We start from the raw sequence: 27,261 nt of genomic DNA, 5'->3' as shown, positions 1-27,261 counted from the left end.
TAACGAGAAGATCTGGACAAAACATATTAATATAAACTTATTATAATATCAACTATACTACGATAAAAAAAGAACAAATTTTTAAGTACTCCCATTTCTGCTCTTGTTTTCTATATTTCATACCAAGGAACACAAGCACTTCTCTAACGTGAAGTTAAGAACCTCATTTTCGGTATAGTGCCACAAACTTATCTGTTCCGGTGAGAGCGAACTAAATTGGTCCATATAATCTATGTCAATATGAAATTCATTAGTACAGTAAGTAATGAGGTATGGACCAATTTAGTTCGCTCTCACCGGAACAGATAAGTTTGTGGCACTATAGTTGCATGAGTTGCAGTGAATAACCATAGACTATTGTGAAGAACATACTTCTCGATTATGATTTTATAGGTACTTTCGATTAAGCGATTAAGATAAAATTTGTGACAGCGGACGGCAACGGCATATATGACGTTTGTTTTCGCGCCAAACATAACCTCCAATGTCAATCAACAAATCCGAATCCGTGTGTTGTGTTTTCTTTTGTATTTTAAAGAATAAAGTGTAGAGTTTAAGTGAGTGTGCTGAAACAATGTCTACACCATCTAAACGACCATCGTCTAGGGCGTCGTCAGATGCTCCGACGCCGTCTCGTAGGACAAGGTCCTCACAACAACTCGTTGTTCCTGAAACTCCTCAAAGATCTACCGGCACTCCAACCCATGGTACTACTCATACTTTACAATATATTATAATGTTGACGATACTCTTTGTATGTAGTACCCAATTACCCACTCCGGGAAGAGGCTCGATGTTTTGCGAGTAGTGATTGTATGTAATATGGAGTTCCTATGTAAGGTATTAGTGCAAGGCCACAAACAAACTACGCGGTCTCAACATCTTGATTGCTATTGTGATATCCTTGTGGTGCACTCCAATACGATGCTCCTGTTAGGAGTGGTCACCTCAAACAGCTATTGGCTGATTACAGCCGATGGCTGTTTGAGGTGACCACTGCTTTGTGATATTAATGCTGACTGTAATAATTATGATTACTGTATATTTTACACTATCTATTTTTTCTCTCAGATGGCACCCCGGGGACCCCGCGGCGCTCGCCGCGTACTCCGTCTGGCCAACTGCCGACTACTTCACCAGCTCGAGGACTGGTTTCTAGCCCCATTGGTAAGTGCCTTTCTTGGTAACTTTGCATGCTAATATACTTTGAGGCTGTATGAAACGAAATAAAGGCATAGTTATGATGGCAGAATCTACAAATAATTTCATATTTCAGAGATCACAGTGATATTTTATGAAATCATTTAAAATTAAAATATAAATTTAATTTTAAGCTCACTCCCTATATTTTCAATAACAGGAACAGACATAGACATGAGCTCTCCCCTGAACTACGGTACTCCCAGCTCTCTCAGCACCCCGCGCTCGCTGATGCGGGGTGTCATGACCCCGGCGCGGCAGAGAGCTGACCTGCGCGGACAGCAGAGTGGCCGGAATGTGCCTGCTCCTACACCTACTCGGAGGGTAAAGAATCACTATTCTATCCTACTGTTAAAGAGAGAAACTGGAGTATGGAGTTTCCCTGTAAAAAGTCTTACTATTTGTTGATTTTATATATGATTTGTGAAATAAATTATATTACTTATGATGGACGCAATAAATTATATAATGTTAAAATAAAGAAATAGGTGTTACAAAGCCTCAGTCGGTACAATTATACTCTGAGCATTATTGACAATGTATAAATCATTAATCCAAGTTGCTAAGTAATAAATTGGCAGTATGAAAAAGGACAACTTTAGACATAACACAAGTGTATTAGATCCTTTTTTCTCTGGTACTTCTGGTGTAGGGTCAAATACAGACCTAAAGTCCTTTGTAGATGGACGAGTGCCTTTCTGAAACATAAAAAAATATATTGATTTACCCTTCAAACTAAACAAGACAAACTAAAGCGTTCATTCCATCACACAACTATAAATTTACATGCTACGCGTGAATAAACTCTTATATACCATAGGTAACTCAACTAGTCCCTTATGTAGGACATGGTAAGGAAGTAGATGAGATGGTTGAACACATTCTGTTAGCTTGTCCACCTACTACAAAAACAAGATTATCTACATATTGATGGACCAATAGAGCGCCTATCTCAGCTATTGGAACACCCAGGCTTGCTACTCCAGTTTACTCGGGAGCTAGGCTCGCTGAGCTGAAATCAAGGGGATATGTACAAAGGTTCCACTCGAGAGAGCCACGTACTGGAACTTCACCCCCTACCAGAATAGAATAGAATAGTACCCTTCAAAAAAGAGGGCTTACCCAATAGGAAGTAAACTCTATGTGTTAAGTGTCCACCTACCTACCTTTATTTCCAACCACTATATGTTGGCTTTCAAGGCTTCTATTCTAAGATCAATTCTTGTAAAACTAGTAGAATTAACAGCAAAGACAAGAAATTACCTTAGCAAAGTCAATATCAAACACAAAAGTGCGGCACAAGGGACACACAATGTATCCTGGTTTCTGCCACTTCTGCCAGTATGTATTCAGGCACTGCTCACAAAACTGGTGACCACATGCCAGCTCAGCTGCATCTAATATTGTTGAGAGGCAAATGCGACAAGAGATGTCAACTGAAGTGCGACTCTCGCACGAGGGTCTTCTTGATAAAGATGTCTTGCTGGAAAGTTTTGAATTGCTGCATGTATTGGCAATGGAGGGAGACTTGCATGTAGACTTTAAAGAGGTTTGGCTCTCCATAGCTCACTGTCGGTATAAATTATGATTTCCAAATGGTAGGGAATATGTTCAACATCTCCTGCCCGAGAAATCTTATTGACAAATTGTGCCTATTCATTATAATTTAAAGTATGTTTCCTTTTATATTTGTTTTTGTGTATCTATCTATTCTTGTTTTGTATGGTTTGTGTATTTCTTGTTCAATAAAATGTCAAAGTTGTTCAATCAAAGAAGTTGATGGTCCAAAAACGTCCAAAAACACATCATCTATCATTGCAAAGAGCAATGCTTTATAGAGCTCAGGAATGAAAAGTTGCACCGAAACTTGTTGTCCTACTGTAGGACTATAAATAGGTCTACTAGAACTACTTTACCTTTCCACTAGCTGAAAAACTACATTTTGGTTCAACTCCGTTCAAAATCTACTGAACTCACACATTTCTGTAGGAGCAACATCCTCATACTCAAAAGAAGAGTGTTCTGAGTTCAACCATGCAAACTTCTTTTTCACTAAAAAGTATCCATATCACTCCCTGCAGTATCTAATTCCGACCTCCTTGCAGGCGTCCGATTCAATTTTGCGCCAAAAAGTCCATACCTATTTATAACCTCAACCATGCAAACTTCTTTTTCACCAACAAGTCTACCACCTCCTTGCAGGCAGACGAGCCGGCCCCGGAGCCCACGGCCGAGCCGCAGCTGGTGGTGTGGGGCACCGACGTGGCCGTGGCCGAGGTGCGCGACAAGTTCGTCAAGTTCATCCAGCGGTTTGTGGAGCCCGATGCGGTTACTAACGAGCCGCTGTATGAACAGAAGTTGGAGGAGGTGAGTGGTTCTACTATAGGTTCTACTGAGAGTCTAGTCTGAGGCCTAGTTATGAGTTTTTTTTTTAAATAGCTTACTTATTTTTTTCACTTCCGGGCATTTGTATTTGGATGGGTACTCTGAGGTATTTACACTTGCAAAAAATAAATAAAACAATCGTATATTTATCGTGGTGTGCTAGTGCTGCCGCTAGGTGGCGCAACGGCAACGGTGGTATAATTGATTTCCAAAAATAACTTAAATGAAATCAAATTATGTTAACAGATTCACACACTGGAAGAGCCGTTTCTGGACGTGGACTGCGACCACGTGAGGATCTTCGACGCCAAGCTGCACCGACAACTCGTGTCTTACCCTCAAGAGGTGAGTCATTATCTTATATCTGTACGAAAAGGAAATCACGTCCGTAGCTGCTCGACATGAGTTGGGATAAAGCCTAAGGCGTGGTATCTATAATATTTCCTAGATAGCCTCAAAAGAATTTAACACTTACGTGCCGCTTTGACATATTGACATGGCTCGTCAGTCGTCACTTTGTATACTTACCTTCTCTTAAACAACCTTTGCATCACTGTCTAACCACCTGGAACCCTTGATACCTTCTTACTGCTCCTATCTTATATATTAATTATATAATGTATTACACGACTACCTATCTACTGTTTACTTATTTCTTGTATACCCGTGTTAAATGGTGTCAATAAATGATTATTTGATTTGATTCAACAACTAAATTCCCTCCCAGGTGGTGCCGGCCTTCGACGCGGCGGTGAACGAGTTGTTCTTCGAGAAGTACCCGGCGGCCGTGCTGGAGCACCAGATCCAGGTGCGCCCGTTCAACGCGCCCGCGCGGCACATGCGCGACCTCAACCCTGAAGGTTAGTTCCAGCGTTTTTAGTATAGGGATGCCTGATCTGAATCGATCTTCTAGTAGATAGAGTACGATCTACCGATTTTTTAATCGATTCACGGAGTTACGTTCCATTACGATCCATATGATCGATTCAAGCCATAAAATCTGGCTTCCTTAATTAGTAGTTGTCCCTCATCACAGTCATCACTCTCGTCATCATCCCGTAATCATCCACTGCTGGACATAGAGACCAAGGATTGCCACAACACGCGACTTTCCTCCTCCTCTTTGTGGGTCTAGCTCGAAGGTACTCCAAAAGGTACCATTTATCTGAATCTTATGCTGAAAGGCAGCTTGAAGCCGATTTGCACACTTCAACGCGCACCGCCGCGGAGTGCGGAAATTAAAATCTGCAATCCGCGCGGTGAGGCGGTGCGTGTGTGAACGACCATAGACAAAAACTTGACAAAATGAGAAATAGATACTAATATATAGAAACTATTATTCCATTTTATTTTACTATTAGTTGTTACCTTCTTAACCCCCCTTCTCCTCCACAGACATAGACCAGCTAGTAACCATAAGCGGCATGGTGATCCGCACCTCGGGCATCGTGCCAGAGATGCGGGAGGCCTACTTCAAGTGCGCAGTTTGCGGCGCCCCGGCCGTGGCTGAGCTAGAGCGGGGACGGGTGCCCGAGCCGGCACATTGTGGGCACTGTAATACAGCTCATTGCTTCCAGTTGGTGCATAACAGGTCGCACTTTAGCGACAAACAGCTGGTTAAACTGCAAGAGTCTCCAGGTTAGTATAAGATCATAGAGAGATTTGATGCGATTTTATAGTTCCGTATGTTACAGTTACAGTGGTGCAAAAACCATAGATACATAGTTAACCCTTCGCTTTGCCAGCTGATTGCCAGAAGTTGAACTAGCGCTCTAACTGGCCAATATTTTTTTGTGAATTAATAATCTTGAATTATTATTCATATGAGTCCACCAACCCGCACTGGCCCACCAACCTGGATGCACGGGCTGCATTTAAGACGTGACAAAAATTCTCCGTCGTGCGCGCTCTTGAGGCTGCGCGATGTGAGTGAGCGCAATACAAAACTTTTGTCACGTCTTAATTGCGTCCCGTGCTAGCCGTTCTGCTCTACGCCCGCATGGAGACCTGTACCCCAGCATTGGGGATGTGATTGGTTGTCATAATTAACATGAGCTTCCCCTTTTATTCCAGACGACATGCCGGCGGGCCGCACGCCGGCCACGGTGAGCGTGATGGCGCACGGCGAGCTGGTGGAGTGCGTGGCGGCGGGCGAGCGCGTCAGCGTCACCGGTGCGTTCACACAACACACACTCACGCCTTGTACTCCCTTGCGGGGTAGGCAGAGGTGCATTGCTGCACCCACTTCTCGCCAGAGTGTTATGTTAGTCCCAATGTAATAGGCGGCGGGCCTATTGCCATTTTACGGGCACATCCAGGACCCGAGAACAAGCCGGGAATCGAACCCGGGACCTTCGGCTCAGTAGGGGTCAGGGTCACTAACCACTACGCCATTCGGTCGTCTAACCGGTGCGTTCATTAACCGCTATATTCTACTAGGTCCCGGGTTCCACTCCCGGCACAGTGAGTGCGTGGCGGCGGGCGAGCGGGTCAGCGTCACCGGTGCGTCCAGTAACCGCTATATTCTACTAGGTCCCGGGTTCCACTCCCGGCACAGTGATGAAATATTAGCAATGACGTTAATAATCATTGAGGTGACAGGGCGTATGAAAAAACTGAGTATGAAAAGACAAAAGAATCTTTCTATGTAATAATTAAAACAAAACACATTCAACGGTTATTTAGAATTGCAAACACACATTTATAGGCCTCACAGCCACACGACTGCTCTCAGAATGTTTTACATGAATGGTAAAGGCCCTGTATATGCCACAGATTATTTCTTTATTTTTATATATTTTAACCAAAATTTTGTATCTAATATCCTGCAGGAGTGTTCCGCGCGGCCCCGGCCACGGTGCAGCCGCGTCGGGCCACGCTCAAGGCGCTCCACAAGACGCATATTGACGCGCTGCACTACAGGAAGGTGCATAGCGACCGACTATTGGAGACTGAGGAGGGGTGAGTAGTTATATATACCCCCATATGTAATGATATTAAGGGTGGCTTGCACCAAAAATTTAATTAAAATTAAATCTATGACCTCTTGCTCTGATATTATACTGTCAAAGCAAGATTGCAATGATTTGATTGCAGGCATTTGGTGCAAGCCATCCAAAAGGTGATTTCAGGTTTGGTAGAAAATCGGCTTACTCCCGAGTAACTGGTAGATTACCCATTATTTAAACCGTGTCATATTAGACCAAAATATTATCGTGGACAGCCGCGATAATATTGGATCTCTAATGCTATTTTTCGAGCCCAACCAGGACCCAAGAACAAATATCTACGTTAAAACTAAGGTTAACATTTAAACTGTGCCCTCATACTTCCAAATAAACATATTTCTATCCATTCTTCCAGCAAAGAGCACCGTTTCCCGCCAGAACGCGTAGAGATGTTCAAGACGCTCGCCTCCCAAGTCGACTCGTACGAGCGACTGGCTCGAGCCATCGCTCCCTCCATCTATGAGAACTTGGACATCAAGAAGGGAGTGCTTTTGCAACTGCTGGGAGGCACTAAGAAGAACTTTAATGCCGCTGGACGGACTCATTTCAGGTAATTTTTGTAATACGTCCAGTAAATATTATACCCCCGATTCATTGAAGTTACGAAGTTTGATAAGTTATTGAGCGCTTCATTAATAGGGGAGAAATACATACACCATACAAATTTTAGCTTAAAATTTGCCTCAATATCAGGCCATTCTGAAGCAGGGTAGGCTAGAATCTACACAAATATCTGTCCTTGGGCTTCCATCTTCCATGCATCCATGCATACATCATAGCACTGGGTCTGTTGGTTACCTTTCCAAAATTATCATTCCAGTCGAGAATGTCAAATTCTACTTTACATTTAGCTAAAATTGTCTTCCCATAGATAGACTACCTACCACCACCAGTAGTAGACTATAGGAATATTATACCCTACTTTCTACTAATATTATAAATGCGAAAGTTTGTAAATATGTTTGTTACTTCTTCAAGTCAAAACGGCTGAACCGATTTTAATAAAATTTGGTAGGAATTTCCACGGGAAAACCTTTTAAGGCGAAGCGAAGCTCGCAAGTACAGCTACTTTATCATATACCCCGTGTACATTTTACTCAAATACCACAAACTTCACAGATCAGAAATCAACATCCTCCTCTGCGGAGACCCGGGCACCAGCAAGTCGCAACTCCTTCGCTACGTGCACGAGTTGGTCCCTCGAGCCCAGTACACGTCCGGCCGAGGCTCCTCCGCTGTCGGTTTGACGGCGTACGTGACTAAGGACCCGGATACTAGGCAGCTGGTGTTGCAGACGTGAGTGTTATTGCTATTGTGTTAGAGTGTATTGTCCTGCGGCAATGGCTCCTTTGTTGTGAGTGAGGGCCTTATTGCCATTGACATTTTACGCTACAGCGTATACGTGACTCTTATTAGCTGTAGGTTAACTCCTAATTTCTAGTTAATATTTTTTTTTATATGCATACATTACATTGATCGCGTCAACTGTTTCGTTCACTCGATGTCTCAAAAATGATAATAATAAGGCGAGAAACCGAGAGATGACACTTAATTACGACATCTTAGTTATATTGTAACAATACCGAAACGAGCGAACTTTTGTGCTGTGAATAGGGTAGCTGTAGTCTGTTGCCTGATGAGAGAGAGCCAGTTGCTATTCTATCATGGCAAATGTGACAAGTGTTGATGTATATTATCCATCACTAACATCCTATTTAATTCTGCAGAGGCGCGCTAGTCCTGGCTGATAATGGCGTGTGCTGCATCGACGAGTTCGACAAGATGAACGACTCCACGCGCAGTGTGCTGCACGAGGTTACTATCTACATTTGTATCCGCCAATCAGAGTTTACGGCTTAGTTATAGGAGCCTCCAACGCCAAAAAAGCTTTTTGAAAGTTAAAAAGCGTAATACACTGCTGGATGTAGTGCCAAGAATCGCCACAGTCGTAACACGCTTAATTTTTAATACATCACGTGGGGAGGCTCCTTGCTTGTACTCCAGCGTAATGATTTTCTCCTGAGCCTCCCTTATCTTGACTTGACTTTTGATCAATAGTTGAGTTAACTACTGCCCTAGGTGTGTCGTTACTTGCACTCAAGCGAGTTGAAGTTGACATAAACTATTTATCATCTGGATTGATTTTATAGCATTTTAATCATGAATATTTTTTTCATGCATCCATAAGACTTAAATAACGGATAATTAGGTAAGACTATCTAACAAGAATACAAGGAGGCCTCCGTAACTTGGGGCCTGGAATCTTTACACATTTTACCACCCTCCTAACATATCACCCTGCTAATCTTTCCCCTTCAACACCCCAGGTAATGGAGCAACAGACGCTGTCCATAGCGAAGGCAGGCATCATCTGTCAACTAAACGCTCGTACGTCCATACTCGCCGCCGCTAACCCGGCAGAGTCTCAGTGGAACAAGAACAAGACCATAGTGGAGAATGTGCAGCTACCACACACTCTTATGTCCAGGTAAGTAAGGTAGATTTGCTTTAGTTGGCCATGCAAATCCGGTTACTCAAACCGCAATCTTATTTAGCCGGAGAGCCTACCTAAACTAGGCAATACACAATGCAAACGAACGTCAAAATTCGACTACATGAAAAAGTTGATTCACAGTTTGACCTCAGTGTATGTATATGTATACCGTTGTTGTGTTAAACTTCCCAAAAATAAAAACACACTTTTATCCCTGACCATTTTCGGCAAAAACCTATAATTCCTAACATTATATTATAACGTTTCTAAATTACACATGTTTTTTCCCAGATTCGACCTGATATTCCTGGTACTAGACCCCCAGGACGAGGTGTTCGACCGGCGGCTCGCGAGCCACCTCGTGTCGCTGTACTACAAGGACCCGAGCGACACGCACAATGATGAGGACATGGTGGTACGTATCTAGGGTTAACTCCTGAAACGTCACGCCTTAATGCGCCCTATTTTGGTGGCAGTTGGGAAGCTGTGGCATACGTTTTTCTGCACGGCGCGGCAGCGGCAAATACGATAAGCTACTTCTGTCGGCTTGAGTAACTGCAGTTACCGTTTTCTCCTGGACTCCTAAACATAAGAGATGTGTGATAGCCTGGTAGCTGTATATTGGCCATTATAGTCTGGCAGGATGAGGTCTTCGACCGGCGGCTCGCGAGCCACCTCGTGTCGCTGTACTACAAGGACCCGAGCGACACGCACAACGACGAGGACATGGTGGTACGTCAATTAGTTTAATCCCTTAACCGTCATGTCGTAAAGCGTTCGAAGGGTTAAGGCCTATACGCCAAATTTTGGTGGCATCGGGTTCACGGGTAGGATGCTAACTCCTGTCACCTCCTCATAAGAGCGTCGGCTTGAGTAACTGCAGTTACATGGGGTCTTAAAGCAACACCGTTTTCTCCTGGACTCCTAGACATAAGAGATGTGTGAAAGCCTGGTAGCTGCACATTCCCCATTATAGTCAGCCAATACGAGATGTTTGACCGGCGGCTCGCGAGCCACCTCGTGTCGCTGTACTACAAGGACCCGAGCGACACGCATAATGATGAGGATATGGTGGTACGTCACTAGTAAACCCCTCAAGCGTCACGCCGTAATGCGCCCTATTTTGGTGGCAGTTGGGAAGCTGTGGAAGTAGCGAGTAGGCTGCGAAACTGCCCTTATTATTGAGATATAAGAGCTTGAGTAACTACAGTCACATGTGGTACTAAAACCGCCCTTTATAGTCTGGCAAGACGAGGTGTTCGACCGGCGGCTCGCGAGCCACCTCGTGTCGCTGTACTACAAGGACCCGAGCGACACGCACAATGACGAGGATATGGTGGTACGTCACTAGGGTTAACCCCTCAAGCGTCATGCCGTAATGCTCCCTATTTTGGTGGCATCGGGGAGGAGATGGCATACATTGTTCTACACGGCGCGGCAGCGACGAGTACGATGCTAAGCTGCTCATCGTCCATATTTTTTTCTTTGTATGACTGTTTTGTAGACGGTTCGAAATGTCGTTATGGTGTTATTCGCAGGCCTGTCATGTTAATACACCTTCCTACTTCCACTTCATTCGTTTCCTTATTGGCTCGTCTTATACATAAATATGCATATGGTCTGTTTTTTAATCTCAGATACTAGATTGACAGATTCTGAACGGTACATCAACAGTCGATTGTACCGCCAACAGAACGATTCAGAATCTGTCAATTAGTATCTGAGATTAATAAACAGACTAAGGGTGGGTTGCACCATTTAACTTTAACTATTACAAACGTCAAATCTCTTGAAGATTGATCTCTCTCGTCAAGGGATTTGACGTTTGTAATAGTTAAAGTTAAATGGTGCAACCCACCCTAATAGTTTCCTTTACGTGAAACCCCGTCTTCTCTTCCAGGACATGAGTCTGATGCGCGACTACATCGCGTTTGCCAAGGAGCACGTCCAACCCACCCTCAGCGAGGCCGCGCAGCAGCGCCTCATCGACGCCTACGTCGACATGAGGTAATGACAGTGTCTGCTGCACGGGTCGGTTGTCGATGTCGCTAACGGACCCGTGCAGTGGGGCTAGTTTCATACGTGACATTGACTGACATATTCATTTATTCACGTTGAACGTGTTTAGGAGAGCGCCTACTCTGGGTTTATAAATTTCAATTTACTTCACTCCGAGCAGTGTCCATTTAAGACTATCGCTGCTATACTTAAAAAAAATATGGATGTTTTACCTATTGAACTTATTGTTCTTTGCCAGAGAGTGACAAAACAGTTCAATAGATAAAACGTTCGATATGCGTTCGATAAGTAACTTTTGTTATGAATAACAAATTTGGTTTTGTATTAACTAATTTAATGCATACTTATTTTCGCATCCTACAATTACCAATGACTTGTATCATAGAATAACGAGTCCTAGTACTACTGTACTTGTTATTCTATGCTTGTATACAATTAAATTCCACAACTAACCCCACCATCTCCCCACAGACGCGTGGGCAGCGGGCGCGGCCAGATCTCCGCTTACCCGCGCCAACTGGAGTCGCTTATCCGTCTGGCCGAGGCGCACGCGAGGATGCGGCTGTCGCCCGTGGTGGAACTGTCGGATGTGGATGAAGCCGCCAGGTCAGTTGAACCCCTCTTATACCCCTTTTAACCTCCACACAAAAACAAAGTAAAAAAACCACGGGACCATCAAAATTTCGAAAGTCATCAAAGTTATGAAAAATGATTATTTTTTTAGCGAATTTTGAAATTCTGATATCATTTTCGGGCTTAGATATACATGTAGGTTTCGGCTTAGTATACCCCCTTTGCAACACCATGTATAGTATGTGTGTGTAACAACTTGGTCTGATGTGAAGCTGGCTGCTGTCGACAGACAAGGAATTAAAGCTATGTCTGCCCTTGCCAGTCATAGGATACCAAGAATAAGTGTGCTAATGTTTATCCAAATAAACTTTAAATAAATTATCATTAACTCCCCAGACTGCACCGCGAAGCCCTCAAGCAGTCGGCCACAGACCCGGCCTCAGGGCGCATCGACGTCGGCATCCTGACGACGGGCGTGGGCGCGGCGGGGCGGCGGCGGCGCGCGGACCTGGTGGCTGCACTGAAGGAGCTCGTGAAGCCTTACACCAAGCCGCATACCATCACTGTGGCGAAATTGCTGGCTGATGTCAACGCTAGCAGTCAGATTGTGAGTATAAAAAAAGGTTTTTTTGGGGCCATGTAGCTCTGAAACCGAAGAACCGATCTACACGAATGGTGTTGGAAAGGTAATGTAATGAAGAGTCTTTCAATAAATTTTTCATCAAAATCAGTTCACCCGTTCAAAAGATACGCGCTGAGTTATCACGGCTGTCGGTAAGTTACTGTATAGACGTCGGCATCCTGACGACCGGCGTGGGCGCGGCGGGGCGGCGGCGGCGCGCGGACCTAGTGGCTGCACTGAAGGAGCTGGTGAAGCCTTACACCAAGCCGCATACCATTACTGTGGCGAAATTGCTGGCTGATGTCAATGCTAGCAGTCAGATTGTGAGTATTTTATGAAAAAGAAAAAATTGCGGTATTTTTGGAGCGCTGTAGCTCCGAATCGGTGGCCGCACTGAAGGAGCTCGTGAAGCCTTATAAAAAGCCGCACACCATTACTGTGGCGAAATTATTGGCTGATGTCATAGTTTATTATTTTATGTCAAAGGAAGAAAAATTTGCGGTATTTTGGAGCGCTGTAGCTCCGAAACTGATGGACCGAATTAAATGCGTGTTGCTTTGTTGGAAAGGTAATGTAATGGAGAGCATTTCAATCTTTCTTTCATCAAAATCGGCTGTCACATTCAATAGTTACGTTTGTCCAATATCTTTGCAACTACGAAATTGTCGGCGGATGAATAGATTTGGGGCCACTTGCAGAAACATATTAAATCTAGTTTTAGTGTCAAATCTCGATTTAAGAAACGTCAGTCCATATAAAATTTGACACTAAATCGAGATTTAATATGTCGGTGCAAGTGGCCCTAAATGAAAATAATGATGAAAGCTTATCGTAAAATATTATTTCTTTCTGTTGCAGACGGTGACCAGAGAGCAGATGGACGAAGCACTACGTGACCTGCAGGACGAGGGCAAGGTGGTGGTGGTGAGCCACACGCACGTGCGACTGTGCTGAGGAAGCCATCTACAGGGTGTTGCTAAACCTTAACGTGCGACTGTTCTGAGGAACTTGTCTACAGGATGTTGCTAAAAAACGTTAAATGTGTGTTTATGATCACAATATACGTAGTGGTACACTGTCAGCTTGCGAGCGAGCTACGCAGGCAATAATTGTTTCCCCTCTCTACATAGTTCAGTTCGGTTCACACTGTGCATACGTAACATTTTTGCTATATGCTATCGAGTTGGATAATTACCAGTTTTACATAGAATTTCCCCAAAAAGTTCAAAGTTTAATATTGTGAATGAGTTTCGTTTGATACGACTTAAATTGATTTGAGCCTTATGAGTTATGTTATGTTATATAAGGATTATGTAGGTTAATGTTTTTGATATTATGTTGATCCGCCGTTTATTATCAATCCACCTGATCATGTTAATCTCATTGTTTATTATTGTAAGAATGTGATGATTAAGTACAATACTATTTTAGGTTTAAGATTCTGCTGTTAATTCATTTATTTTTCTATTGATTAGTAATAAATTGAATACTTTTTAGAACTGTTTTTTTTTTACTTTTCAATCGCTTTGGGGAGGAATGAGGATCCAAATAAATTGTCATTTTCAGATACATTTCAATAACTTATGGTTTATTTCATGTCATTTATTTACAATATACTTACTTAAATTCAATCCGTGTATTGAAAACCATTGGATATAACTACATTGCAACAAAATAATAGACTCCTTTTGTACATAAAAAAAACTTAAGTCAAGTTTAATACAGAGTTGTGCGGTGAACGAAGGTTTTATTACAGTAACAAGTGATCATTTGTACAGTTCAAAGGGAGAAGTCAGCTTGGCTCACAATTATTTCGATTATAAACAGCTATAAGAAATCTTAAATTAAAACTAATACAGATCTACCAATGTGTAATTAATGTTCAGTTAAAGTTACAGAACAAAATATATTTTTATTTTTTTGGATTTAAAATTGGTAGACCCTCAAACGGTTGCACGGTATCTTTACCAACGTAGATAAACTCGTTTTATCTTATTAATCGCATCACCGTGTTTAACGATATTCCCAATATATTGACGTTTATCTACATAGATAAATGTGCCATGCAGCCAGCACTATGACATAAGCTTATAACTAAAACAAAAAACACAACAGTCAAGTAATTAAAAAATGCACACAAAAATCCCAATTTTAATTTGTTTGATATTGCTGCTTATGGCAGGCATACGCTTTCACAAGTTAGTGCGAATGGGTTGTTTCTTGTTTAGTATAGTTTCTGGTTTAAAAAATAAGATGTGTTTAGGGCATAATTATCATCACATAGTAATTGCCACAAACTGAAGTGCACAAAACAGTTCACTCACCAAAAATGTGCATTTTTGTATACAGGCCAATGCATTAGGTGTACAAAAGCTTTGATGAATATTCTTATAAAATTCTAGCTAACAAATACTTTTTTGTATATTCTCAATTTTCTAACTATTAGTGTAGATACAGGAAAAACCAGCGAAATCTCATTATATGTACCAATTTACCCAAACTTTTACATAGAAAACAACATAATAATGTTTCTATGTGTCTTGGAAGACGGCTACTATAGTGACAAACATTGGACAACATTTCAAAAAACTAAAGCTGCTATAAATCGAAAACCATTTCGAGATTTAGCTCTAAAGGCCACAAAAAAAATGTTTTTGTATTTTTTGGATGTATCATTTTCGAGAAAATAATAAAATAATAAAAAAGTGCTGATGACGTCATGCATCAGGTGCGATGCATTTTGATGATCAAAGCCTATAGATTTAAAAACAAAGTAACTGTCACTTTCATTTTTGATTGACGTTGACGTTTTATCGTGACGTTGTTGTTTATTTGGGTAATTTTCATTAATTCTGTTCTGACACTTTCTGACTATTTTTTTTATTTATTATTAAGAGATGACCTCTATATAATATGTCCCAGAGCATGCCACCGCCTACACAGCTGAAAAAATGCTTCTGCTTATTTTTTTACATGATAAGTACCTACTTTCCATCATTAGAAATATCAAGGTCATTTGAAAATTACCCATTTGTTGGTTGGCATGTAAACAAAGTTTAAATGTCACTTGTCAGTGTCATTTATGTTTTTTTTTCGACTCAGGCAATAGACAAAAATAAAAATTGAGTCTAATATGTGACGTCACTTCCGGTTTTAAAATAATTAACTTTAAAGTTAAAAATAACATGCAAATATGTATGTATATACAAAATAAAAAAATACGGGTCCACTAATTTTCTATAAACTTTCAGAATAACTATTAAAAATATAGGGTAAAGAAAATGAAATGTTGTCCTTTGGATTATAAATTTTAAACGTGGATTTATAAATACTTTCGGTACAGAGGATTATCTACAGTGAACCATAAATATATTTAAAGGCATTTTTAATAATTATCTTGCTATTTCAAACTGGAAACCCAGCAAGCGTAGGCAGTAGAATAAAGGCATGTCGTTATAGGTTTTCCGGGCCTCGGCACAAACGTAAAGTGAATAATTTAATTTAAGTAGTTCTCATTGGTAATCGATTTCATACCGCGATGATGATCAAGATCTGTGCCGAGGCCTATAGCAATATTTAAAACACATTCAAACATTATATGAAGTTACTGTAAGATCGATTGGCAGAATAGTTTTATTTGAATTTGAATTTAATTGTTATGTTATAATATAATGCCCATCCATAAACTACTCTCCATCTTATGTGGCGACCACCATTTTCGTATTGTTACCTTATTCTTGGGCGTATACGGTTATTTATAGCAAATTATCGGAACTACCATATTTTGAAGTGCTAGATTCTGTAAGCAAAAAAGGCACTTGGTGTCACAACCCATAAACCCTCGTCTGCCAACCAATCTCACACCAACTTTTATCATACATACACCATACACCTCACCATTAGCTCATATTTGCTATCAATAAGTTTTAGCTGGAAGGTCCGTTCATTTCGCGACCTCACCATTGGCTCTCATATAATTTGCTATCAAGAAGTAGTGTTGGCTGGAGGGTCCGTTTCGTTCGCGTCGCGAATGCTCGGCTGCTCGTCGTCGTCTGCGCGCGCGCACGCCTCGATCACGTACTTGTTGAACAGATCCGCCTTGTCCAGGTACACGTGGTGGCCGGCACCGTTGATCACCTGGAAAAAATACAATTTAAAATCACTTACAAATTCTTATTTCTGAAATCCACTATTTTGAAAGAGTACATTTAAGGGGAGAAGAAATTGCGAAAAAACTTCTTATGTGGTATCACGAAATCGACCAGTGGCCTACCTACAAGCTTAGCACTGCTTGAATCCAACCGGCGTTTAAACACTAGTGTTACACTAGTTACAAACACACACACACTAACACGACGATTTGCGCACGCAATTTACTAACCTGCACACAACTCACAGAGTCCTCCATCCACATCTCCGCCCAATAATCGCAAATAGCCTCTACTGACCTGCACATAAGTCCTGGCCCCTTTCGGCCTGGTCTCGGCCAGCACCTGCCCCGTGCAGTTGTCGACCCACGAGCGCGACCCGTACAGCACGGTCACCAGCAGGGACGGACTGATCTCGATCATTCCTCTATCCACCATTATTGACGGACTCATCTCGTTGAATGCTCTATCCACCATTATATTATTGAACCGAGACGAAAGGTTAACGCTCAATAGCTTGCTGAGCTAACCCTACTTTTTGTGGTTGTAGTAAACGTACCGATTGCACGATAGCTCTGGTTCTTTTGTTTTTATCAAGCTAGAGTAGCTCTTCAGAACGAAAAAGCTAAAAAGTGACGGGGTTCTGCGAAAACAGGCTAAACGCTTCAGCTTTGTCTTCTCAGCCTGACCTGGATAGGTCAAATAGCTCCTACTGACTAACCTGCATATAAGTCTTGGCCCCCTTCGGCCTGGTCTCGGCGAGCACCTGCCCCGTGCAGTTGTCGACCCACGAGCGCGACCCGTACAGCACGGTCACCGGCAGCGACGGACTGATCTCATTGGTTACTCTAGCCACCATTACTGAACGATGACGAAAGAGTCACGCCCTATAGCTGGCGAAAAAAGAAGTTTTGGGGCATTGACGCGCTAACCCCGGCTCTTTGTCGTTGTAGTAAACGTATCGATTTCACGATAGCTCTGGTTATTTTGTTTTTTTTATCAAACTATAGTAGCCTTCCAGAAGCGAAACGCTAAAAAGTGCCGGGGGGCTGCGAAAACAGGCTAAACCCTTCACCTTTGTTTTCTCAGCCCTTCAAATCCAAACAGCTCCTACTAACCTGCACATAAGTCTTGGCCCCCTTCGGCCTGGTCTCGGCGAGCACCTGCCCCGTGCAGTTGTCGACCCACGAGCGCGACCCGTACAGCACGGTCACCGGCAGGGACGGGCTGATCTCGTTCACTCGCTTCACCATCGGGTTCTTCGCCCAGCCGAAGCCGTGCATGAGAGCGTGGAAGGCACTCTCGCCGCTGGAAATTGATAATAGCATCATAGTAAGTAGATCTGGTACTCCAAATTTTATATTGGGTGATAGATGTTAAAGTGAGTACGCTGTACTTGTGGCCAACGACCTTTTTCGCTCGTGTGCCACCGTACATAGGTATAAATTAGCTATAAGTATAAGTTCAACTATTTGAACATTTATCACCCACTAAAGTAGATTGACAGTGCTTCATAATACAATAACAATAGTGACAATTTTGGAATGTATATTGGAAAACTAAAATTCATACATAAAACACAAAACTACCTGCAATATCACATCACACTCACCTAGGCGTCTGCGAGTTACACTGATGAATATACTCCGGTATAACCGTCTCCGCATCAGGCACATACGGCGTAAACTTCCTGGACAGATCTGGGCGGGTCTTGCTGACGAGCCAGCGGCCCGCGGGCCCGGCGGCTCGCAGCGCCCACAGTGGGTTCAACGGTTGTACCGCCGTCGCTACTGCCTTCACCCATAGAGGCACTTGGTGTTTCTCGTATACGTTTGCCGGCTTTTCTGGGAAACCCCACGGGTCTGCTAGGATGAGGTGGCGTACCCTGTAATGGAAGGTTGGAATGTCGGTTGATGTGTTTAAGTGGTTGAAGGGGATGACTCGTGGATGTGAAGGAAACCGCGTGTTGGTAATACTGGATACTAGTTTATTGTTGCTTGTACAGCGAGGTCCCGTGGAAAGAGGCCGAGACTCCGCCTGTAGCGGCTTATATGCTACCACCACCCCCGACACTGCGCCATCTAGCAGGATGTATAGGAACTTAATAGTGTAGTAATGCTTAATAATCGATCTATGCAAGTAGCCTGCGAGATAACGCTGTGTTTACATAGGAAACTAAGTAGTTAAACCTTCTAATTTATAGATGGCGCTAATATATTGTTAACACAGTTAACAGTGGTAAACGGACTAATTGAGTGGTCGGTTTGTGGTGATGTGATTACTTTGGGAACGGGATAGCTATAATAACAGTAACAGACACATGATATAATATTATGTAAGCCACTATAGTAAAAAGGTAAGTTTTAGGCGACTTATGACTGCTGGACGCAAATACAACTACATTTGAATGTAAGAGGCAGGACCTTTAACAAGTGAGTACATATCTGGAAAAAGTGGCCCATTACATGGGTCGTGGTCGTGCGGATAAATTCTGGTCCGTCTTCACTCGCCAGGGCGCGGTTAAAAACAGAAGATCTGCTCTATGCAGCGGAGGTTCTACTAATACATACCTAACGCTAGTCTTACCTGTCAGGGTACTTAATAGCGTACGCCGTGGCGATATACCCGCCGAGGCTGTGTCCCAGCAGCACGAACTGCGGCAGGTTGAGCTCGCGCCGCCACTCCTCCACCGAGTCCACCCACTGCGCCTCCACCGTGTTCTTAAGCCTATAGCAGTCCACTGCTGGATGGAGGCCTCTCCCGAAGATTGCCACTGGATGCGATCTATAGCCTTCACCACATCAAAATAGGGGTCTATTATAGAGTAGATAATAGACCCCGCGTTCTGACGGGTCGCAGCACAAATATTCCCTTAAATCGATCCAAATCTAATTGACAACATTTCAAATAAAATGCTCACCGATTTTATTTTATTTTCGAGTAGATATCACAAATTTAGATGACCCGTATTTTTTTATTTCTTAATATTTCTATGTTTTAATATATTATTTAATTTCAAAGTTCAAAATATTTATAGTATGAGTGACGTCACGTCGAGGCTTTGGATAAAAATATTTTCGTTGCCTGCCTAACCTAAAAAAAAAGTTGGATGACATTAACTTGACATGAACAAAGGACCAATCAACTTCAACTTCAACTTTATTTTGTGGCAAGGACCAATCACAAACTTCCGTCATTGACAAGGACACATAAAAGTGGCAGACATTTGAGTGACGTTTGTCATTGTCATTGTCAAAGTGACATAACATGTTTTTTTTTTGTTCATGTTTTAGAAGTAAAAGCGCGATTAATTATTATGCCACATCGTGATGTCACGAATGATAATTTAGATTTTTATGTTTTTCTCTGAAATAAATCAATAGAAAAATCGGAAACATTTTTTTTTGTGAATATTAGAGCCATATCTCTAAATGGTTTTCGAATTTCGACTGTATAAAATTTTGAAATGTTGTCAATTGTGTGAAGTATAGTACACTATAAAGAATGGCAACGGGTCGTATTTTCATATAAAATACCTACATGCAACTCACCTTAGGCATGCAGCTTTTCCTGAAAATTGCTCCACTATCATAAAACAAGACCTCACCTGTCAGGATACTTAATAGCGTACGCGGTGGCGATGTACCCGCCGAGGCTGTGCCCCAGCAGCACGGACTGCGGCAGGTTGAGCTCGCGCCGCCACTCCTCCACCGAGTCCACCCACTGCGCCTCCACCTTGTTCCTCATCCTATAGCAGTCCACTGCTGGACGTACGCCTCTCCTAAAGCACGCTACTGGATGCGATCTATAGCCTTCAACGCGTCAAAACTACTCTATAATAGACCCCCGTTCTGGCCGATCCCATCGTAAAAATCCGCCCAAATAGCTCTAATGATCTTGATGTGAAGTACCTATTGCATGCTATGTAGAGACACAACGGGCTGTATTTCCATATAGAATACCTACATGCGAGTCACTTTAGCCATGCGGCGCTTCCTAAAAATTACTCCACTATCATAAAACAACACCTCACCTGTCAGGGTACTTGATAGCGTACGCGGTGGCGATGTACCCGCCGAGGCTGTGTCCCAGCAGCACGAACTGCGGCAGGTTGAGCTCGCGCCGCCACTCCTCCACCGAGTCCACCCACTGCGCCTCCACCTTGATCTTCAACCTATAGTAGTCCACTGTTGGACGGAGGGCTCTCCATAAACATGCCACTGGATGCGATCTATAGCCTTCACCGCGTCAAAACTACTCTATAATAGACCGCGCGTTCCGGCTGGTCGCAGCGTAAAAATCCGTTCAAATAGCTCAAATGATCTTGATGTGAAGTATTGCATGCTATGTAGAGACACAACGGGCTGTATTTTCGTATAAAACACTGCGACTTACTTTTTTAGCCATGCGGCGTTTCCGAAAAGTTCCTGCTAATAATAAAACAAACGCCACTTCACTTACCTATCAGGGTACTTGATAGCGTAGGCCGTGGCAATGTACCCGCCGAGGCTGTGTCCCAGCAGCACGAACTGCGGCAGGTTGAGCTCGCGCCGCCACTCCTCCACCGAGTCCACCCACTGCGCCTCCACCTTTGCCGCGTCCGACGAGAACTTGGGCCGCGAGCTGCGCCCGAAGCCTGAAGGAAGTGGTATAGGTTTGGTAACTAAAGATGGCACGTTTACAGTACTGAAACATAATGTAATACTAATTTCACTATACGATATTTTTTCACATGTGACCTTAGACAAGTAAACATATCTCTACATGTGACTGATGTTAAAGTTGTATTTGTTGGCAACTATCGTCAATATCGTCATCATAAAATATAGTTACTGGATGGCATTTTGATTCCGGTTTCTAGGTTCATATTATGTAATAAATAAATCTGACTGAATTAGCGATTGATGATGACAAATTAAAAAAACCTATGCATTTTGAAAATTCTTGCTATGTTTGTTTTGTTATTTAGAAAGTTGCGGTGTTTTGATCTCTCTACTTGTTGACAAACAGTTTTTGGCGCAGCCGTAGTTTATGTAACTGGTACCTACAGGTACAGTTATGTTTCTGTGAATAAATTATTTACCCATCTATCAAGTCCAATAGTGAAAGTTTTATTGGCTGATGGCTGTTGATAATCCTTGCTATGGTAGATGCCTATTTCTAGCATGTTACGTACATACACTGTTTAGGTCATTGCTTATTGGCTTGATGGCTTGGGATGAGAAGTAAAGTACAAACCACTAACATTGCTGATATACCTACTACGGGAGTAGTAGAATAGATAACTTTATCAATGTGAGTTACGAGTATAAAACGTCACAATGTGTCGATTCATTCAACAACATTTCGTTCATTGTATCGATTTTTTGTACAACGTAGAATTTGAAGATCACGCACAAGCGGGCCCAAGGTTAAGGCCCGTACACAAATTACTCTTAATGACTGTATAGCGTTTACCAATGTATGTACGTATATGTACGCTAACGCAATGAAAATAATGGTGTATTTTTTGTTTTATAGTTTGTGTAGTTTTAAATTACATTAGATCACACTGTTCCCTTCTCATTGATATGAAATGTGAAGCCACAAAAATTAATATTAGCAATTTCATTATTTTTTTTCACTGGAAAATTAAATTTATGAAAACACCTATAGTATATTTTATAAACAAATAAGGTTAAATTTAAATTTGGTGCCTTCAGAAGCACTACCATCAAAGCCTTACTCACCTAAAAGATCAATAGCATACACGGGCCGCGTGGCCGCGAACGCATCAAGATTGGGGCACCACAGCGCGACGCCGGCGCCCATGCCGTGCAGCATCACCAGCGGCGTCTTCGGAGACTCCTCGTTGAGGGAGATGGTCCATATCTTGTCGCTCTCCCCCACTACCGAGCCGATGTCCACGTAGAAACGCTTGTAAGCTGTTTTTAGACCTGGAATAGGGGAGTAGGGGTGGATTGAATAAACATTTAGATATAAGTATGGCGATGTTGGTTGGTTTAGGTAGGCTTGGCATGACCTATACAGTATTTATAAAGAAAAAATAACCTTCGTAATCATAATCGGACTTTACCTCTAAATGCATGATATTTTACCAAATGAGGATTTAACGTCCAATCATGCACATGATTCATTCATATAATAAAGATAATGAAACGTAAAAAATCTGCCCTTATCAGCACTTGTTCTTTCTGTCTTTTGCTTCTTCTAAACAATGTTCAAGTAAGAAGGAACTGCTTCTCATAATTTCTAAGCAGTGCAGACTGTAAAACTTGTTCATGTCTGGTTCGTGAACCTGCATACAGGATATTTTCCTCGTAAATTGCCTTTACCCTATAGGTATACTCGTACTGTAGTACTAGGTTTTCTTATACTATAGGTACATAGGCATAGGTATAAGTGTACATTAGTAGACCTGTGGCCGTGCCGTGTCGCGCTACGCCGAGAGGAAGTAATTGTAACACGATCCGTGGGCAGCATCTGGGGTTAAGTGCAGTCGGTGCACACCACATATCTATGTATAGGTATTAGGTAGGTATATAGGCTAAACCTTGTACCTAGGTATAGGTAGCAGAGTTACTCTAGCTTCACGAAGAACAAGCTACGAAAAAGAGTCTTCCAGTCTTAGAAAAGGCCCGTGTGCTGTATTTTTTAATGGGCTGTTTGTGTTTTACCTACATATTTTACTCACGCGACGAATATAAATTATTCCCTGTCAACATTGTTAAAACAAGTAAACAAATTAAATAATAGTAATGAGTCATCATCATCAATCGTAGTAAACAACTATGAGCTAACATAGAAAGTGAGATTTTTACTGTAGCTTTCTAAAGTTTACGGCTTTATCTAGGGCAGGATATTTCATCATAGTTTTCGTATGAACATAGATACAACAACCAAGGTACGCTACAACACTATCCTAGATTCCTAGACCTCACTAACCTGATGTACCTACATTCTGGGTCAATGAAAACTGACCTCTGTCAAGTAGCAGTGTCACTTTGAGAGGAGTCGGGTTGCTTTGCTTATTTACTTATTTATTTACAGTGTGGGACCGTACATAAGTAAGTACATAACAAGGAGAATATAGAACAAAGTGCTATAGTTCATCAGGTCGACGTCACTGCGTTAGTCAAAGTATATGATAATTCATTGATCTCACATTATGTGCAGACAATAGAGGGTCAGCTGTTCCAAATTAATTAGGTAAGTATATTTATGTTATATACGGAATTATTTAGATAGGTAATACACATGTCCGTATGCAACATGAAAACTAAAATAATAAATGTATTTGCGTAATTTTGACTTACTTTTCGGTCTTGTTTAGGTAGGTACGTAATTATCTACGACATAATTTTTCAGTTACCTAGAGAAGTATTATACATGGATACTACTGTAGCTACTAAGCACCTAGTTCAGGTTGACTGGCCGAGATTATTGCCCATAAGACCCCCAGTTCTGTCCCTATTGTGATTATAAATTACCTAGATAGCTTGCATACAATTTCAGCGTTTGATAACATTGAAAACACGCACTACATTTACTGATAAAAAAACATCCTTGACATAACCTCCTTATTCCGGGTTTAATCTAAGCCCTATCAGTTTGCGATATTGCCAATATTATTACTATTGTTCGCCTCAACTAAAGTAGGTATAGGTCTCGGATTCTTTGGAATGGGGCATATGTTTCAGGTTTGAACTAGAGTAAGGGCCAAATTCCAAAGTCATGCACGCCGTTTCGGAAATCATGTTTGTATTGGCGGCGTGTGGGCCTAACATCTCTCTTAATAAATAAATAAATAAAATAAATTAAAACACTTACATGACAAGATTTTCTTTTCAACATTGCGGAGCATCACATCAGACTGTCGAGTCCAGCTCCACCACCCTCCAGTCCAACTACAAAGTAACAATAAAAGAAACATGAAGAAAAACATTTTGTGCAAAAAAACATTCAACACCACATATATTACCTACATCTAATGTTTATTAGCACATCACACTGAAAACACATTCTAAACAAGAGAAATTGTGTCATTTCATGAATTGATTTAAACAGATTATGTATGTTTGAGGGTGTGGGTTTGTTACACAAGGGTATGACTATAAGCCACTCATATTTACATAACAATATTGATTGCAAAGATTGTATGCCATGCACAACACAACATTGTCAACAACAATATGCATCTCAGTTACTAAAATTCTTACATTCTTTAGAGTCACAAACATGTAAATTCATAGCTACTACACACAGCTACCTACATTTTATATGAAAGAGAAAATTATCTAATAAATAGACTGAGTAACAGTTAACACTCATTGATCATTTGGATGATGATAAGCTTAAATTACATGAAAATATTCCTCATGCCATGTTTAATGCTGGTTCTAAAAGCTTTAAACATGATCATCAGGTTATAGGTCAAACATTCATTTTATTTTCTACAATACGAAAAATTCGGCCACTATTTGTCTACCTACATGCATATCAAACTCTGACCGACAACATTATTACAAGCAATCAGTGTATCATTAAAGATGACTCACTGATCAAAGGACAGGATGTTAGTATGGAACTACAGTGGCTGTACAGTGTACGGTGTTCTTTTTATACCTTCACAAAAATAAGATGATAAATTTCTAAAATGTGCAATATAGGTCTCTACATAAATGATCTAAGTTCAACATTATTGAAGAAAAATAGATAGTTAACTTACTAGTTAGCAAGCAAATAAAATTTGCCTCAATTTTAGGCCCCCATAATTAAATTAAAGTTGTGGTGCTAAAAATGTGCTTTGTCATATTGATAAAAACATAGAGAGGGCTATACTATAAATCTCTTACTTCCATATAGCTGATAAAATACTTCCAATCCATGTCCTGCAAGAAGGAAGCCACCAAATAGATATTTAATTTGTTTATGGTCATAATAAATTATGGATATTCTATAAATTATCAACTCATGTGTGTGGTTCCCATTCAGTAGGAACTTTTAGATTCATTAATATTAGCTTTTATGTAAACATTGATAAACAGGATAGGATCTAGTAGGGTTTAGTTTAAGAATTTTGAAATAGTATATAAGTACCAAACATCACACTGCGTTTTGTGTGTATTGCATATTATATTATTTTATTGATTTATGAGATTAGCAAAGCACACCTTGCATGTCAAATCAAAACTATTCATACTAATGGATTATATTGGTTAGTGAGTGTATCTTTAAAATAGTCATTATGTAGGTAGGTATGTGACAAAAATTACTACAAACTCAAAAACTAGCCAACCAAAAAAAAACATCAAACTATGTAGCTTATAAAAACTTGCTTGTCCAATCCCATTGATGAATTTAGGTATTCTAATATCTGTAAATGCGGGGCATAAGTGGTTATGAAACCTGTGTGGAAAGCTATCTTAAGAACAAAGCTATGTTGGGACTTTTTTTTTTTAATCTTTATTGTTCACAGAAAGCGACCATGTCATCCTAGTAATTAAGCTTAAATTAATTTAATTTTTCCAATGTTTAACTTTTAATCTATAACGGTTGTCTGGAAGAGATTGCTCTTAGCGATAAGACCGCCATTTGTGCATGTATGTTAATTAAGTTAAATTTAAGTTATGTTTCATGGTGTGCAAATAAAGATTATTATTATTATTAATTACGTACATAATTATAACTAGGTACTTAATTGGGATAAGATGTAGTAACTCTTTTTAAATTAATTTATATGGTACTATTAAAAAATACTAGAGTTTGTTCAATGGGAAATGTTACAGTGCCATGTATTGTACTTAGCTTCTGAAGATAAGTTTATTACCTTTATTTCATAACAATTTTTGAATTTAACACCTATGTTACACATGTTTTATGTACTAATTGACTTATCTTAAGGATATTATTTTGAATCAGTATTGTAGATTTGAATTACAGATCGTTGAATATAGCTTTAAGAAAAAAACTAAAACAGAGTATGAAAGAAGAGACATACAATAAATGGTAAGCATAGCAATTTGGTCAGATGATTCCCAATGGCATAAATATTATAGTTACCTCAAAAAGCCAATAATAGTGTGGTAAACAAACAGTAAAATGTTTTGAGTCCAATGCAGATATGTAATTTGTAATCCAAACATTACAGGTGATATGAAGCGGTTTTAAATGATGGATGCAGAAGACCTACAATGAAAAATATATGAAGGAGTAAGAATAAGCTGATATAATTATAAATATACTTAACAAATAATTTAAAATGCACAACATGATATGCGTCAGCTATTGCGCAATGAAAATAATTAATAAAACAAGAATTCGTAAGAAAATTCGCATAAAACAGTTATTACCTGGATTCAGTTGTAGCAAGGTTTAATTCACTACCCATGTCCAAAAAACATATCACGCACAAACCAAAACCTAATTTCACAGCTACAACTAGGTAAGTGAAGTGTTATTTTTACAAAAATATAAATCCGAATGAAAATTAAAATTTGAGAAACCTTGTCAATGTCAAAACAAAACTCAAACTCAAAAATGTCAATGTCAAAGTCAAACTTTACTACGGTACATTCAGAACCAAGCACACTACTTATAAGAGCAAGTTTTGGTCTTACTTAAATGTTTTTTAAACAATAAACAAATTTATTAATGGTTTCTTAATTTATTTTATTTGCTTTCTTATGCGATAGTTATGATGTTGATGTATATATCGACATAATCGCAAAGTAAATAATCATAATAACAATGTAAATTATACTTTAATAGTAGAATCGGAATGCCTTCTTGATAAAAAAAATACAGCATAGT

At 40.7% G+C, this 27,261-nt stretch overlaps 2 protein-coding genes across 8 annotated transcripts; one reads left to right on the top strand and one right to left on the bottom strand.

The window, feature by feature from the left end:
* Positions 1-461: 461 nt before the first annotated feature.
* LOC105391993 (DNA replication licensing factor MCM4) lies at positions 462-13,311 on the top strand. The gene is made up of 18 exons (XM_048627634.1): positions 462-707; positions 1,072-1,167; positions 1,361-1,524; positions 3,403-3,567; positions 3,832-3,930; positions 4,313-4,445; positions 4,981-5,223; positions 5,659-5,757; positions 6,417-6,546; positions 6,949-7,143; positions 7,713-7,889; positions 8,321-8,408; positions 8,921-9,081; positions 9,379-9,502; positions 10,988-11,094; positions 11,578-11,712; positions 12,076-12,286; positions 13,160-13,311. The coding sequence occupies exons 1-18, from the start codon at positions 575-577 to the stop codon at positions 13,253-13,255; spliced, it is 2,556 nt and encodes an 851-aa protein (XP_048483591.1). The 5' UTR covers positions 462-574; the 3' UTR covers positions 13,256-13,311.
* Positions 13,312-15,602: 2,291 nt separating this feature from the next.
* On the bottom strand, positions 15,603-26,975 carry LOC105391981 ((Lyso)-N-acylphosphatidylethanolamine lipase). 7 transcript variants are annotated; one of them, XM_048627628.1, is made up of 8 exons: positions 26,802-26,975; positions 25,305-25,340; positions 24,280-24,356; positions 22,179-22,385; positions 20,911-21,085; positions 18,062-18,334; positions 17,568-17,757; positions 15,603-16,438 (listed from the first exon to the last, which is right to left on the bottom strand). In XM_048627628.1, exons 1-8 carry the CDS (start codon positions 26,837-26,839, stop codon positions 16,286-16,288), a joined length of 1,149 nt encoding a protein of 382 aa, XP_048483585.1. In that variant the 5' UTR covers positions 26,840-26,975; the 3' UTR covers positions 15,603-16,285. The 7 variants fall into 7 exon arrangements, with proteins under 7 accessions (XP_048483585.1, XP_048483583.1, XP_048483587.1 ...); XM_048627626.1 differs by lacking the exon at positions 25,305-25,340 and adding an exon at positions 26,512-26,637 and having other exon boundaries at positions 26,802-26,953; XM_048627630.1 differs by lacking the exon at positions 25,305-25,340 and adding an exon at positions 25,788-25,825 and having other exon boundaries at positions 26,802-26,948.
* Between the last annotated feature and the right edge of the window lie 286 nt (positions 26,976-27,261).

Source organism: Plutella xylostella, chromosome 19 (genome assembly GCF_932276165.1).
Source record: "Plutella xylostella chromosome 19, ilPluXylo3.1, whole genome shotgun sequence".
In the NCBI taxonomy this organism is placed as follows: Eukaryota; Metazoa; Arthropoda; class Insecta; order Lepidoptera; family Plutellidae; genus Plutella; species Plutella xylostella.
Note: the sequence above shows the minus strand (reverse complement) of the source record. Positions and strands in the feature narration are given on the sequence as shown.